The sequence below is a fragment of the Microcaecilia unicolor genome, chromosome 12 (assembly GCF_901765095.1).
Source record: "Microcaecilia unicolor chromosome 12, aMicUni1.1, whole genome shotgun sequence".
Classification (NCBI taxonomy): Eukaryota; Metazoa; Chordata; class Amphibia; order Gymnophiona; family Siphonopidae; genus Microcaecilia; species Microcaecilia unicolor.
In genome coordinates, this window is record NC_044042.1 from 5,331,368 (window position 1) to 5,348,024 (window position 16,657).

The 16,657-nt window shown below is 48.0% G+C and overlaps 1 protein-coding gene across 6 annotated transcripts in view; it reads left to right on the plus strand.

Annotated features, from left to right (window-relative positions):
* Window positions 1-16,657, plus strand: part of SRGAP2 (SLIT-ROBO Rho GTPase activating protein 2) — a 144,968-nt gene that overhangs the window by 37,004 nt on the left and 91,307 nt on the right. The window contains exon 1 of one of the 6 annotated variants that reach the window (XM_030220881.1): window positions 16,188-16,242. The exons of the other annotated variants lie outside the window; for them this stretch is intronic. Within the exon in view, the coding sequence (XP_030076741.1) occupies window positions 16,194-16,242 (49 nt within the window). The 5' untranslated portion in view covers window positions 16,188-16,193. Of the gene's footprint in view, window positions 1-16,187; window positions 16,243-16,657 lie in introns of those variants that run through there. 6 annotated transcript variants of the gene reach the window in all.

Here is a 16,657-nt window from a genome sequence, read left to right on the forward strand (position 1 = left end):
TTGGCATTCGGGAAGGCAGCTTAACATAACATAAGAGTAGCCATACTGGGTCAGACCAATGGTCCATCTAGCCCAGTGTCCTGTTTTCAACAGTGTCCAAGCCAGGTCACAAGTACCTGGCAGAAACCCAATTAGTAGCAACATTCCAGAACCCCAAGAGTAACAAGATTCCGGAATCATAACGATTAGCAAGATTCCATGAAGATTCTCAAAGAGTAGCAAGATTCTGGAACCCTAAGGAGTAGCAACATTCCATGCTACCAATCCCATGCCAAGCAGTGGCTTCCCCATGTCTGTCTGCATAGCAGACTATGAACTTTTCCTCCAGGAACTTGTCCAAACCTTTTTTTTTAATCCAGCTATGCTAACTGATGTTGCTACATTCTCCAGCAGAGTTCCAGACCTTAACTATTCGTTGAGTGAAAAAATATTTCCTCCTATTTGTTTTGAAAGTATTTCTATGTGTAACTTCCTCGAGTGTCCCCTAGTCTTTGTACTTTTGGAATGAGTAAAAAATCGATTCACTTTTACCCATTCTACTCCACTCAGGCTTTTGTAGACCTCAGTCATTATCTCCCCTCAGCCGTCTCTTTTCCAAGCTGAAGAGCCCTGACCTCTTTAGCCTTTCCTCATACGAGAGGAGTTCCATCCCCTTTATCATTTTAGTTGCTCTTCTTTGAACCTTTTCTAATTCTGCTATATCTTTTTTTTTTTTGTGATATGGCGACCAGAACTGAATGCAGTACTCAAGGTGCGGACGCACCATGGAGCGATACAAAGGCATTACCATCTCTTTCCTAATAATTCCTAACATTCTGTTTGGTTTTTTTTGGCCGCCACTGCACACTGAGCAGAAGATTTCAGCGTATTATCTACGACGACACCCAAATCTTTTTCTTGACCGCTGACCCCCAAGGTGGGCCCTAACATCAGGTAACAGCTATGCAGTTAACATAGAGAAACAGCTGCTACTGTGTAGTAATGCAGGAGGCATCTGTGCATTAAGGGAATCTAAGACATTAGCACTTGTTTTCTGCAGCAGGCCCATACAGGGCCGTGCCGATGCGGTAAGCGGGGTAAGCGCCGCAGGGGGGGCGCCATCTTCTGGGGGGCGCCGCCGCTGCGTGCTTACCTTGCCCCTCCCGCTCCCATGTAGGAACTGCCCGCCCTCTTCTCCCCCCAAGATCCCTTTCCTTTTTTTTTTCTTTTAAATTTACCTTCCTCCGGCAGCGCAGCGTCAGTGAAGGAGGCAACGTCAGAAGAAGGCGGGACACTGAGCGAACCAATGGAAGGCTAGAGACGTCGGGACTGGGAGCGCCGCCTCCTTCACTGACGCTGCACTGCTGGAGGAAGGTAAATTTAAAAGAAAAAAAAAGGAAAGGGATCTTGGGGGGGGGGGGGGGGGAGAAGAGGGCGGGCAGTTCCTACATGGGAGCGGGAGGGCAGGGGAGAGAGGAGCATAGATGGGAGGGCAGGGTTCATGAAAGGGAGAGAGGGGAATTGCTTGATCGGGATGAATGGCGGGGGCAGGGGACAGATGGGCATGGATGGGTGGAAGGGTAGGGCTCAGGGAGAGAGGGGAATTGCTGCCTTGGAGCCAGGCAGGCGCGGGGGGGGGGGGCGGCGCCAACTGGTAGTCTGCAGGAGGGCGCCAGAGACCCTTGGCACGGCCCTGGGCCCATAGGAATAAACCGGGCCCTGTGGCATCTAGTGAAAGAGCTCCTAAGCGCAAGTTTCAGTCTCCGCCCGTTCCTCCTTGGGTTTTAATACTGCACACACTGATATCACTGTGTTGGTGTTGGGTGTAAAACCCTGTGTTAAACACCTAACGCAGCTTAGTTAAAGAGGCTGTTAAATACATAAGTAATGCCACACTGGGAAAGACCAAGGGTCCATCGAGCCCAGCATCCTGTCCACGACAGCGGCCAATCCAGGCCAAGGGCACCTGGCAAGCTTCCCAAACGTACAAACATTCTATACATGTTATTCCCGGAATTGTGGATTTTTCCCAAGTCCATTTAGTAGCGGTTTATGGACTTGTCCTTTAGGAAACCGTCTAACCCCTATGTTTCTCTATTTCATTCCTGAGTTTTTTAATTTCATTAAAAAAAATTGATTTCCTACTTAACAAGACCCAGTGTTGATACAGAAAAATGAAAGTGAGCGGAGCAGGGGCGTATCTGCATGGGGCCACAGGGGCCTGGGCCCCCACAGATTTTGCCCTGGCCCCCCTCCCGTCATCAACTGTCCCCCGCTGCTTACCTTTGCTGGCGTGCTGCGACGTCAGACTCCGAACTGGATTCAATCAACAGCGTTACTTACAGCAAGGCCACGGAGGAGTCGGACGAAGAAGAAAAATGAAGACTTCGGGTCGGCTGGCGGGGTTTGGGGTCCCCCGCCAGCGGAAGAAGTATTTTTAAAGGCAGGAGGAAGCGGACCTAGGCTGGCGGGGGTTGGGGCCCCCCCCGTCAGCAAAGGTAAGCAGCGGGGGAGGGTTGACGGCAGGAGGGGGGGTGGAGAGTGTTGGTGGCGGCAGCGGGGGGGGGGGGGGCTAAAATGTGCTCCCTCCCTCTGGCTCTGGCCCCCCCTACCGCTGGACTCCAGATACACCCCTAGAGAGGAGAGGTGCTGTTCTGAACCCGAGTGTAACTCGCTTTGAACCGCTGCTGAAAAGGTGTGAGCTAAACGTTGAAGGCTCGCTCCGTGAGGCCTGAACGGACACTGACGAGCAGCTGAAGAGCGGACTTGGGAAGTATGACTGAGGAAAAAAACGGTAGAACTCTAGGAAATATTTTGAGAACAGGGAAGGAGACCTGGGAATAAGATGAGTAATGGAGGCTCAGGTTGTATAAAAGAAGCAGACATACGAAGCAGGGGCGTAGCCAGGTGGGGCCATGGGGGCATGTGCCCCCCACAGATTTAGCCCTGGCTCCCTCTACTTTTGACCCGCCTCCGCCACTTTCGACCTCCCCCTCCCTCGTCACAGCCATCGCCGTCAGGTACCTTTGCTGGCGGGGATCCCCAACGCCCACCAGCCGAACCCCAGAACCCCCAGCCGGTCTCTGGCGCATTCGCTGATCTGTTTCTGGGACGTCAGGAGTCAGGACTCAGAAACAGATCAGCAAACGCACTGGAGACTGGCTCTGAAGAACACTTCGGCTGGCTGGGGTTGGGGACCCCCACCAGCAAAGGTACCTGACGGCGATGGCTGTGACAGGGAGGGTCGGCGGTGGGAGAGGGGTCAAGAGTGGCGGGGGAGGGTTGGCAGCGGGGGGAGGGGGGTAGGTGGCAGGCTAAACTGTGCCCCCCCCCCCACCTTGGGCTCTGGACCTCCCTCCCGCCGAGGTCTGGCTACGCCCCTGAAGCATTTCAGTTGCTAGTAAAAAAGGCAAACAAAACTCAGAGCAATTAATTCCTTGTTTGCTTGAGGAAGAATTGATATGTTTTTGTAACCAGGAATAATCCCTTCCTTGTCTGCCTGGATCCTCAGCTGAACAGCTAAGGCCTGCTGTTTTCTGTGCTTAAAAGGCTGAGAGCAGCCCCAAGTGTTTCGGAAGTGAACCAAGTGCAGGCAGATCACCTGGTAACATTTAAAGGGCCCGTGCCACGTTTTCAGGCAGATATATAGGGAAGTCAATTCGAACAGCCACTGCCAGGGCACCTTCCTTCTTCAGCTCCCAACTGCTGGAAGGTTTGTGTGTAACAGGACTCAGCCTAATTGACCAGTTGATGAAACAGCGATATAATTAGCTGTGTTAAGTATTTTATATCCAATTGATTGTTTGGTAGGTATTATTTGTTACAATAAAGTTTAAATGCATCTTTGAATCTACTAAACACTAAATTATTTTGGGAGGTTTTTCTGACCCCTAATTATTGATGGACCAGTCGCATTAATGATGACTGCATTCCAAGATAGTTAAAATTGTTGATTTTGGTCTTTATGAGGTTTTTTCCTCCCTCTTCTTGAAAAATCGCATTTGGTTCCTGCATTCCTATTTCATATTACATATACCATTGTTTATTTCAGATAAGCTCTGTTTTGCATATGGTATATGGTATAGCCCTCTCATCAAGTCTCTTCACTGGCTCCCTATCTGTTTCCGCATACAGTTCAAACTCCTCTTATTGACCTATAAGTGCATTCACTCTGCAGCTCCTCAGTACCTCTCCACTCTCCTCTCCCTACATTTCTCCCCGGCCGCTAACTCCAGACTCCGTTCCTTTTATCTTGCTGCACCATATGCCTGGAATAGACTTCCTGAGCCGGTACATCAAGCTCCATCTCTGGCCGTCTTCAAATCTAAGCTAAAAGCCCACCTTTTTGATGCTGCTTTTAACTCCTAACCCTTATTCACTTGTTCAGAACCCTTATTTTATCATCCTCACTTTAATATTCCCTTATCTCTTGTCTGTCCTAATTAGATTGTAAGCTCTGTCGAGCAGGGACTGTCTCTTCATGTTCAAGTGTACAGCGCTGTGTACGTCTAGTAGCGCTATAGAAATAAGTAGTAGTAGTAGTACTTGTTATCTTGTAAGATTCTTTACTATTCCCCTACAGATTAGGGTCTGTCTATTAACTGCCTCTTAACACCTGAAGTTGTGGTGCCCCTTCTCCCTGCCCCAGGTTAACGTCGTACTTTCTCCTACGGTATTACGTTCAGTAGCAACAGAGAAGGGCTGTGATGTCACAGAAGCTGGATTGTGACATCACAGGAGGGATCTGCATTGTTTGATTTCTGTAATCTGCACATTGCCCTGAGCTCCTGGCTAAAATTTAAGCGTGGGTTATTCTAGCCTAACCCAGCCTAGGTAAGCAGCGCCGAACAGCAGTGTTTGTAGAGAGAGTTCTGCTTGAAGTCGAGAGACCTTCGAGACACTTTTTCCACTGCTTGATAGTTGCTATGCTGGAAACTTTGCCTTCGGTGTCTGGGGATATTCACTTCTGGGGCTGGTGGAAAATGAAGCAGATGGACTGACTGCTCAGGTGATATCCTAGGTATGAACGTAAATCTTGGCCTGTGTTTTCTGAGCACCAGAGAGGGATGTAGCCTCACTGATGGGGTAACCAGTGACCCCTGTATGGATGCAGCGTTTGTCTAGCACCTGCTCCAAGAGTGATGAGGTCTGACACCGATTAGAATTTACCTGCTGCACGTCACAGATTAAGCTGTTGCATCCAGCGACTGAAATTAACACTTGAATTCAGTGATAGTGTGCGGTAGGGTCCATTTTCGGTAAGGTGCCTGCTGTCCAGTCCTCACAGACCAACCTTTACTTAAGATACAAGGAGCAGCACAGCTTGGTTTTGACGAGTTGATGATCGTGCAGATTAAACGTGTTCTCATACCTTATGGAATCTCTAGTGAACATGTAAAGTAGGCAACATGTCCTCCTGTGGAGGTTTCTGAAGTGTTAATGTACCCTTGTGATTTTCTGCCCTTGCCCTAGGAGAGATACCTCTTTTAACAGCTCCGAAAAATACTGGCAATCTGTAGGCATTTGTGTGTTCTTATAGGATTAAAAATCCAGTTATATGGATTCAGCCATTCTACCTGTGTAGTTCAGTCCTTAACACACATCGATGCTGTCAAAGGGGCCGAACTCACTAAAGGATTTTTATCTATTAAAAAAAACAAGGTTTGTTTGTCGGTCCTTTTGGGAAGTCCCTGTTCTGTACATTGCTTAGAAAAATGGAGGTCATTAAGATCTCGTTATGTGTTCCTAGAAACTGCCCTTACGATGGGCTGATATGATCCCTCCTGCAGACACCTGCGTATGAGGGGAACCTGCCTCGCACTTTCCCTGCCGAGGAAGCTTCTAGAAAGGAAGGGAGCTTCTTGTAGGGTGCCTGGATAATATGGGTGAGGGGGAGGAGATGAGAGTGCACTGCCCGTCGGTACTGAGGAGGGTGATGCGGTTGCCATAGTGATGCAGAGCGCTGCCTTTTCTCTCTTTCCACTGTCCTCTCCCTGTGAGATAAGGAACTGCTGTAGCCTGGATGTGGGGCCTTCAAGGATCCACAGCTGTACCGCAGGGCAAAGGCTGATCAAGAATCCGCTTTCTGAGTTAGCGTGAGCTTTTGGAAGAGCAATGGAATTCTTTGCTGTGTGTTTTGAGTTGTATTCTTGGCAGGAAGTGTTTGTTTTTAAGGAATCTGGCTTTGCAGTGTTTTTCTTTCATCCACGGGGTGAGCTGCATTTTAAGGGATGGAGAGGATCTTATGGTTTCTATATGGGCAAGTCTGTCCGGTCCTAATTTGATGCGAGTGAAGACAGATAATGCCGGGTAGAACAGAAGTGAAAGTAGACGATTCCAGGTCATCTGGAGGGAGCTGAGCCGGTCCAGGATTTCACACATGTCGTTTGGGCTCTTAATTGCCTAGTAGCAACAGTGGAGGAGTGGCCTAGTGGTTAGGGTGGTGGACTTTGGTCCTGAGGAACTGAGTTGGATTCCCACTTCAGGCACAGGCAGCTCCTTGTGACTCTGGGCAAGTCACTCAACCCTCCATTGCCCCATGTAAGCCGCATTGAGCCTGCCATGAGTGGGAAAGCGCGGGGTACAAATGTAACAAAAATAAAATAGATACTATTGGAGATTCTACATGGAATGTTGCTACTATTGGGGATTCTACATGGAATGTTGCTATTACACTAGCAACATTCCATGTAGAAGGCTGCGCAGGCTTCTGTTTCTGTGAGTCTGACCAGACTCACAGAAGCAGAAGCCTGCGCGGCCACATTGGTGATCTGCAAGGGCCAACTTCTACATGGAATGTTGCTAGTGGAATAGCAACATTCCATGTAGAATCTCAAATAGTAGCAACAGTGGAGTAGTGGCCTAGTGGTTAGGGTGGTGGACTTTGGTCCTGGGGAACTGAGGAACTGAGTTCGATTCCCACTTCAGGCACAGGCAGCTCCTTGTGACTCTGGGCAAGTCACTTAACCCTCCATTGCCCCATGTAAGCCGCATTGAGCCTGCCATGAGTGGGAAAAACGCGGGGTACAAATGTAACAAAAATAAAATAGATACTATTGGAGATTCTACATGGAATGTTGCTACTATTGGGGATTCTACATGGAATGTTGCTATTACACTAGCAACATTCAATGTAGAAGGCTGCGCAGGCTTCTGTTTCTGTGAGTCTGACCAGACTCACAGAAGCAGAAGCCTGCGCGGCCACATTGGTGATCTGCAAGGGCCAACTTCTACATGGAATGTTGCTAGTGGAATAGCAACATTCCATGTAGAATCTCAAATAGTAGCAACAGTGGAGTAGTGGCCTAGTGGTTAGGGTGGTGGACTTTGGTCCTGGGGAACTGAGGAACTGAGTTCGATTCCCACTTCAGGCACAGGCAGCTCCTTGTGACTCTGGGCAAGTCACTTAACCCTCCATTGCCCCATGTAAGCCGCATTGAGCCTGCCATGAGTGGGAAAAACGCGGGGTACAAATGTAACAAAAATAATAAAGGCTCCTATCAGCATTGCATTGTATAACGCAGATAATAAATAAACAAAATCCTATAGCTACCAACTGGTATTCATAATCTGTTCTGCTGTTTAAGGAAACTATTCTTCCATCAATCTGGTAATTAAAAAAAAAAAACACAATATTGTCATCATTTTCATAGTCTTACCAACCTTATCCTGTTTGAAAGGTAAGATTATTAGGAAAAAATGCAGTGCCATATTCTGGGCAGCCTGATTGGGCCCATTTGTCGGGGGGGCTAATTTGTCAGGGGCTTTATTGTGGGCAGGCCGTTTTGACAGTGGCTGTTATGTCAGGGGCTATTACCTCGGGAGCTTTTTTGTCGGGGCTGTTTTGATCGGGTACCAGGAATTTTAAAATCTGCTTGGAAACCCATCTTTTTTTCGAAGGCCTTCTATACTGCTTGAGAATAATGGAGATCGTCATATTACCTCTCCTTTCTCTTCCCCCCCCCCTCCCCCCCCCCCCCCCCCCCCCCCGTTTCCTCTTTTAGATTTTAAGTATGTTTGGACTGTCTTTCCTATGCAAATGGAGTTCTTTTCATTTTTCTTTGTTTTGAATTGTACATATAGGCCAGTTTTGGCAGTACATAAAGAATTTCGAATAAAAGTTGAAAGCGCTAGGTGGTAAGTTGCTGAGTTCTCGAGATTCGCCTGGAAGCGTACCAACCTACTTATAGGCCGAGGTCCTCAACTCCAGTCCTCAAGGTCCACAGCCCAACCTGGTTTTCAGGATTTCCACAACAGTGCAAGCAATGAATGCAAACAGATCTCATACATATTAATTGTGGAAATCCTGAAAACCAGGCTGGGTTTTGTGGACCTCAAGGACTGGATTTGAGGACATATGCTATATGGGTTTTTTTTTTTTTTTTAAGTAAAACAGCTTAGGTTAATACAATTCTGCTGCTGTAGCCTGGCCCCTGGCTCCCTCTCCCTTGTCTGGCGTCCCTGTCCAACAGTCACGTTACTGGTGCCAGCAGTGCCAGGGCTTAACCAAGTGTGGTGTAACAGCAGGAAATGCCAGAAAGAGGAAGGCTAAGTATAGAATTTATTAAGCCTTGTGACCATGTGTCTGTAGGGGGGACGGGACTGACAAACCAAGCTAGTTCCTTTAGTGCCCTGCAGAGGGGCCAGTTGGGTTCTAGAGGGCGACCTTTCATGCTTGATCTTTGACCTTTGCTCCTGTTTCCTGGTGCGTCTCAAGAGTGTTGTGCTCTCCATGGCGCTTGCGACTTGTGTGGAGGTTCGCAGAGGTCTGGAAGTGGCAGATTGCACCCTCAATTGTATGTGTGTTTCAGAGGTTCTGCCCGTTGCTTGTGTGTGGGAGGGGGGGGGGTATAGATTAGATTTATAATCCACCCTTATCTAAGGCGAGGTAGAAAATACATCTATATATATAAAAGGCAACCCCAACGTTCTGAAGCCTCCACGGAAGTTGAGGCGCCCGAGATATCCGGTGTGCCCTGGAGTGTCTGCACTGCCCTCGCGTCAAAACGTCATGACGTCGAGGGCGGAGCTATTGACACTCGAGGGCCGAAACGGCCCACAGCGAACAAGGCAAGTAGCTTCGAGGGACGGAGGGAGAGGGCCCCTTGCTAGCGCCCGTTTCATTCCGCTCAGAAACGGGCATTTTTTCCTAGTATCCAATAAAATATACAAACAACATACACTTTGTGTGGCAATGATCTTGACTCTCGCATTGAGTACTGATGGTGGTTTTAGCTGGCAATCAAGAGAGGCACTGTGGTGGCATCCCCAGGCAGTCAAGGAGCATTTAGAAAAGCAGAGGTTAACCCATGTGACGATTCAAACACAGGAAATACCCATCCTACACACACCGCTATCATCCAGCAGATAACAAATGCAGTCAGAACTGTTCTGTCAAAGGAAGCCCTGGTGTTTCTATAGCGATTCCTGCTTTATAAGACACTAGTAAAAAAGCCCCGTTTCTGAAGCAAATGAAACGGGGGCTAGCAATGTTTTCTTCTGTGTGCATGTGGCAGTGTGTGTGTCCGTGCCCTCTGGCCTCTCTCCCCTCCCCCCTCTGAGTCCTTCACTGTTACAGAGCCAGCGATTTGATTTCGGGCTCTGCTGTTTTCCTTCACTGACTGTGTTACAGAGAGGGCGGGGCAGACACTCATAGGGAAACCGGATATCTCGCCCCCTTCACACTTCCGGCTGGAGGCTTCATAGAACGTTGGTGTTGCTTTTTATATAGAGAGAAGATAAGCATCGCCACAGCACTGGGACAGACCAAAGGTCCATCTAGCCCAGCACCCTGTCTCCGACAGTGGCCAATCCATATCACAATCACCCGACAAGATCCACGGAGCAAAGCATTTTGGTACTGCTTGTCCCAGGAATAGTGGATTTTTCCCTACGTTCCTTTAATAACATTCTATGGCTTTTTCCTTCAGGAAGCCGTCCAAACCTTTCTTAAACTCTGCTAAGCTAACTGCCTTAACCACACTCTCCAGCAGCGAATTCCAGAGTCGAATTACGCGCTGAGTAAAGAAAGGTTTTTTTCTTATTTGTTTTAAACTTACTGCACTCTAGCTTCATCGCATGCCCCCTTATCTCTGCAGAAGGACCAGTTAGAACAGCAAATGATACTCCCTAAATACTGATACTCAGAAGCAAATGCGGGTGCTAGAGGCCATTAGCGCTGCATTAGCTCCCGCATTTGCTCCCGCAGGATGTTCAGAGCCGGCGAGCGCGTGAAACTACGAGCTTTCCGGCTCTGAACACTGATTGCTATGCAAATGCATGCTAAACAGGGTCACTATTCCTCTTCAGTGCTCAGCAGGCAGAGCACCACATAAGGGTGTTACTTCTGCGGGAGACCCTACGCCAACTCGGAACCGGCATTAGGGTTTGCCGCGGAAGTAACACCCTTACACATAACCCCCTGCCCCATGCAAATGCATAGTACCCTGATGGGGACAGTGGGGCCCTTGCCAGGCACCAACTGCGCCAACCTGACCCTCCACATAAAGGGAGTTTCTCCCTTATATGGAAGTTAAGCCCCGCCCAGTGCATCCCAAGATCAGCAGGGCACTGCCATTTTGAGACAGCGCCTGCAGGAGGAGGGAGGGAGTGCTAGTCCCTCCTTCTAAGGTACGAGGGGGGTGGGCTATGCTAGACCACCAGGGTTCCCCTTTGGGGAGGGGGGGGGTGTTAGGTGGGTGCCTGGCAAGGGTCCCACTGGACCACCAGGGTATTATGTATTTAGGGTTCTGGAGGTCCTCCAGGAGAAACGCCCGGACCTGTCAAACCTCTTCTGCGGAAGCATTGTTCCCAGGCACAGTCCTCCCTCTTTACTTCCTCATGCTCAAAGCTAATAGCGGTCATTTTGGGTGCTGTTCCAGAGTAAACTCCAGCGCTGTTGTGTACAGCGCCGGAGCTTTGAGCATCAGGGCCTCAGAGATTATTCTGGGGCGGGTCGAGGCTGCAGCATAATCCTCAGAGGAGACTTCTGCCTGCCCAGGCTGAGCTATTGACAGGGTGCAGGCTTTGACCATTAGCTTATGGGATGCTGCCATCCTTCCAGTGTCCTTTCTCACAGGATTCTGGCAGGCTTTGTTTTAAATGAGAGAAAAATCCTCAAGATAAGTATGTGATGTGAGAAAGTCAGGATTTGCTAGGTCTTCCTCCGCGTGTCATGAAATCTCTGCAAGTATTGCGAGAAATTTATTGCTCTAATAAATATTTTTTTTATATTGCTCTCCCCTCCCCCTGGCCTTTCATTCATTTTTCTGTTGCTATAACTCGCCCTGCCTTTTCACAGCTTTCTAGCATTTTCTCGCTCCTTGCTTTTGATAATGTGCTGTAATTGTTTGGGTGCTGTTCCTGTCCTTTGTCTGCTCTTTGATGGAAGTTGCTGGATGCTGTTCAGGTTGTTAACTGTTGATTGATGATGCTAATGTTAGCTGTTTTGCAGCTGCTGTTGATAATGTTAGGGTGTCATGTTTTTGGGGGGCTTGACTGTGCTGTTTTTCAGCCACTGTTGAGGAGTTGATAAGGGGGGGAGGGGGGGGGAAGGGATTGATGGTGCTGTTTTTGCAGCTGTTGAGGGGCTGATAATGGTTCCGAGTGCTGTTGACGTTGACTGCTGATTGTTATTGGGTGAGTTGATGCTGCCCATACTTTGCTGTTGATGTGTTACAGATCCCTGAAAATGGAAAGACTGGGGGGGGGGGGGGTAGATTAATTAAAAAGTGCATTAACAACAGGTCCCATTTTATGCAGTGAAATCTGCGTACATATAGTAACATAGTAAACGACTGCAGATAAAGACCTGAACGGTCCACCCAGTCTGCCCAACAAGATAAACTCATTTTACATGGTATGTGATACTTTATATGTAGACCCGAGTTTGATTTGTCCTTGTCATTCTCAGGGCACAGACTGTAGAAGTTTGCCCAGTACTGTTCTTGTACTAAGTTCTGACGTCAAAGCCCCTTAAAATTTACACTCCAGCCCATCCCTATCTATTCTGTCACGATCAGGGCGTAGACCGTAGAAGTCTGCCCAGCTCCCGTTTTGTTTCCAATTACTGGTGTTGCCACCCAATCTCCGCTAAGATTCCACGGAACCATTCCTTCCTGCACAGCCTTCTACATGGAATGTTGCTAGTGGAATAGCAACATTCCATGTAGAATCTCCAATAGTAGCAACATTCCATGTAGAATCTCCAAGAGTATCTATTTTATTTTTGTTACATTTGTACCCTGCGCTTTCCCACTCATGGCAGGCTCAATGCGGCTTACATGGGGCAATGGAGGGTTAAGTGACTTGCCCAGAGGCACAAGGAGCTGCCTGTGCCTGAAGTGGGAATCCAACTCAGTTCCTCAGTTCCCCAGGACAAAAGTCCACCACCCTAACCACTAGGCCACTCCTCCACTGTTGCTACTATTTGAGATTCTACATGGAATGTTGCTACTATTGGAGATTCTACATGGAATGTTGCTATTCCACTAGCAACATTCCATGTAGAAGTCGGCCCTTGCAGATCACCAATGTGGCCGCGCAGGCTTCTGCTTCTGTGAGTCTGACTGCAGGACGTCAGACTCACAGAAACAGAAGCCTGCGCAGCCTTCTACATGGAATGTTGCTAGTGGAATAGCAACATTCCATGTAGAATCTCCAATAGTAGCAACATTCCATGTAGAATCTCCAAGAGTATCTATTTTAGTTTTGTTACATTTGTACCCTGCGCTTTCCCACTCATGGCAGGCTCAATGCGGCTTACATGGGGCAATGGAGGGTTAAGTGACTTGCCCAGAGGCACAAGGAGCTGCCTGTGCCTGAAGTGGGAATCCAACTCAGTTCCTCAGTTCCCCAGGACAAAAGTCCACCACCCTAACCACTAGGCCACTCCTCCACTGTTGCTACTATTTGAGATTCTACATGGAATGTTGCTACTATTGGAGATTCTACATGGAATGTTGCTATTCCACTAGCAACATTCCATGTAGAAGTCGGCCCTTGCAGATCACCAATGTGGCCGCGCAGGCTTCTGCTTCTGTGAGTCTGACTGCAGGACGTCAGACTCACAGAAACAGAAGCCTGCGCAGCCTTCTACATGGAATGTTGCTAGTGGAATAGCAACATTCCATGTAGAATCTCCAATAGTAGCAACATTCCATGTAGAATCTCCAAGAGTATCTATTTTAGTTTTGTTACATTTGTACCCTGCGCTTTCCCACTCATGGCAGGCTCAATGCGGCTTACATATTGTATACAGGTACTTATTTGTACCTGGGGCAATGGAGGGTTAAGGTTTTTGTATTTTTGTTCTAGTTCTCGTATTGTAATTTGCTTTAAAAGTTTGATGTAAGCCACATTGAAGCCAAATTTATTTGGGATAATGCAGGGTACAAATGCCATAAAGAAATAAAAAAATAATAGCTAAAAGAACAGATGGGAACTGCTTGTACCACTGTCCCTTAAAAAATGGTCTTTATGTTTGAATAAGTTGTAATTTCCCATAAACTTGTCTTAGGCGCGATGAAAAATGGCTTACGGTTCTTCCTCTTTAACATCAGCAAAATTCGCCCTTTCCTCTCTGAACACACCACCCGAACTCTCGTCCATGCTCTCATTACCTCTCGCCTTGACTACTGCAACTTACTCCTCACCGGCCTCCCACTTAGTCACCTATCCCCCCTTCAATCTGTTCAGAACTCTGCCGCACGTCTTATATTCCGCCAGAACCGATATACTCATATCACCCCTCTCCTCAGGTCACTTCACTGGCTTCCGATCAGATACCGCATTCAATTCAAGCTTCTCCTTCTTACCTACAAATGCACTCAGTCTGCTGCCCCTCACTACCTCTCTACCCTCATCTCCCCTTACGTTCCCGCCCAAAACCTCCGTTCACAGGAAAAATCCCTCCTCTCATTACCCTTCTCCACCACCGCCAACTCCAGGCTCCGCTCATTCTGCCTCACCCTGTGCTTGGAACAACCTTCCCGAGCCCCTACGCCAAGCCCCCTCCCTGCCCATCTTCAAGTCTTTGCTTAAAGCCCACCTCTTCAATGCTGCGTTCGGCACCTAACTCTTTCAGGAAATCCAGACTGCCCCAATTTGACCGCCCCTATCAGACTTACTGTTCACGTGTCCCTTTAGCTTGTAAGCTCTTTGAGCAGGGACTGTCCTATGTTAAATTGTACAGCGCTGCGTAACCCTAGTAGCACTTTAGAAATGTTAAGTAGTAGTAGTAGTAGTTTTGGGTGTGCGCCGATCCATTTTTTAGTACGCCTGTAAAACAAAAAAAGGCCTTTTAAAATTTTTGCCAAAAATGGACGTGCTGCAAATTGAAAATTGCCGTGCGTCCATTTGGGGTCTGAGACCTTTCCGCCAACCTAGCGGTAAAGACTGGCACAGCAACCGGGCGGTAATGACCTACGTGCACCAAATGCCACTTGGCGCGTGTCCATTACGCGCGCCCAAAAATAAAAAAATATTTTTCAGATGTGCGTATCGGACGCGCGCCAAAAATGAAATTACCGCAAGAGCCACGCGCCATTTTTGGCGCGCGTTGGGTGCGCGTAGACGCTTACGCAGCTTAGTTAAAGGGGGCCCCCTTGGTAATTCTATCGTCTTCCAGAATAACCTCCAGCACCCTCCAAAAAGTAACCTGCTATAATCTGTGCCTCAGTTAATCACTGCTGGTATAAATGAGGCAGCATTAGCTATGAACCGGGTGAGTTATAAAGAGATTCAGGAAGTAGCAGATGTGCAGAAGGAAGTGAAGATCAGAGTGGAGGAGTGGCCTAGTGGTTAGGGTGGTGGACTTTGGTCCTGGGGAACTGAGGAACTGCGTTCGATTCCCACTTCAGGCACAGGCAGCTCCTTGTGACTCTGGGCAAGTCACTTAACCCTCCATTGCCCCATGTAAGCCGCATTGAGCCTGCCATGAGTGGGAAAGCGCAGGGTACAAATGTAACAAAAATAAAATAGATACTATTGGAGATCCTACATGGAATGTTGCTACTATTGGAGATTCTACATGGAATGTTGCTACTATTGGAGATTCTACATGGAATCTACAAATGTAACAAAAATAAAATAGATACTATTGGAGATTCTACGTGGAATGTTGCTACTATTGGAGATTCTACGTGGAATGTTGCTACTATTGGAGATTCTACGTGGAATGTTGCTACTATTGGAGATTCTACGTGGAATGTTGCTACTATTGGAGATTCTACATGGAATGTTGCAACATTCCATGTAGAAGGCCGCGCAGGCTTCTGCTTCTGTGAGTCTGACGTCCTGCACGTACGTGCAGGATGTCAGACTCACAGAAGCAGAAGCCTGCGCGGCCACATTGGTGATCTGCAAGGGCCGACTTCTAGTGGAATAGCAACATTCCATGTAGAATCTCAAATAGTAGCAACAGTGGAGGAGTGGCCTAGTGGTTAGGGTGGTGGACTTTGGTCCTGGGGAACTGAGTTCGATTCCCACTTCAGGCACAGGCAGCTCCTTGTGACTCTGGGCAAGTCACTTAACCCTCCATTGCCCCATGTAAGCCGCATTGAGCCTGCCATGAGTGGGAAAGCGCAGGGTACAAATGTAACAAAAAAAAAAAAAAAAAAATCATACTGTGAGTAAGTGGCAGAAGTAGGAGACCCTGTGTGCTGGGCTTTTCTGGCCTCTGTAAAGCTCCATCAGCAGAAGGAAACAAGAAAAAGTGTTATGAGTCAGCACCTGATGCTGAGTCCGAGTTCCTTGGGAAGGTGAATGTGGAAGGCGCACCAGGCTTGTAAAATAAGTCTGAGCGTCAGACCAAGGTGCAGATTTAGGTGCGCAGGAGACGCGCTTTGAGGTCCCACCAGGTTCACCTGCACCTTCCTGGGGAAGTTCTCCTGGGACAAGCCGGGGACAGAAAGCTCTTTCCTGGAGAGGCTTCAAACTGGCAGAGTTTTCATCAGCTGGTGTTAGTTTAGTATCATAGAAATAATTCTGGAACTTTCCCTGGGCGGTGTATGGGGATTTTTTTTTTTTTGCTTTTCTAAGCTTGGGGAGCTGTTCGTTCTGCGGCAGACACTGAGGAAGCCTCAGAGCTGATGTCAGAATGAAACTTAAAGTATAAGAGACTTCAAGTCTGTGCTGAGTAGCCAGGAAAAGAGGAAGTTGGTCTGAGTTAAGTTAAATTAGAGATTCAGGGATTGAGCGAGCAGAAGATTGAAGCCATGAGGAAAAGCGTAGCCCTCGCTTTCCACCATAACAGACTGACAAAAGGTATTCCTTCTAATTAACCACTGGTGATTTAGGTGGGATAATCACAGGAGGCTAAGGTGAGAGCAGAGGTATCCTGGAGATATGAAGGAACCAGTCTACTTCGGTGCACAGCATGGTCAGGGTGGGGGGCGGGGATGTATATCGATGAGGGTCTTCACGGCGGCTTTATTTTATTCTTGTTCAGTCTGATTCCAGGCACTGTGGGATTTGTCTTACAATGAAAATACAAGTGACAGGCTCTTTTCTTTCTTTCCTTTTGTCATACCAGCTACTAGATTTATGAGCAGATATTCTAATTAGACTAGCAGGATTGGCTATTTAAAAAGATAATGGGGGGTGGGGTGGGGTGTAAATCTTACAGCAACATCTGCAAGACCTCTTCCGTGCGGAGAGAGGATTTATTTATTTCAACGTG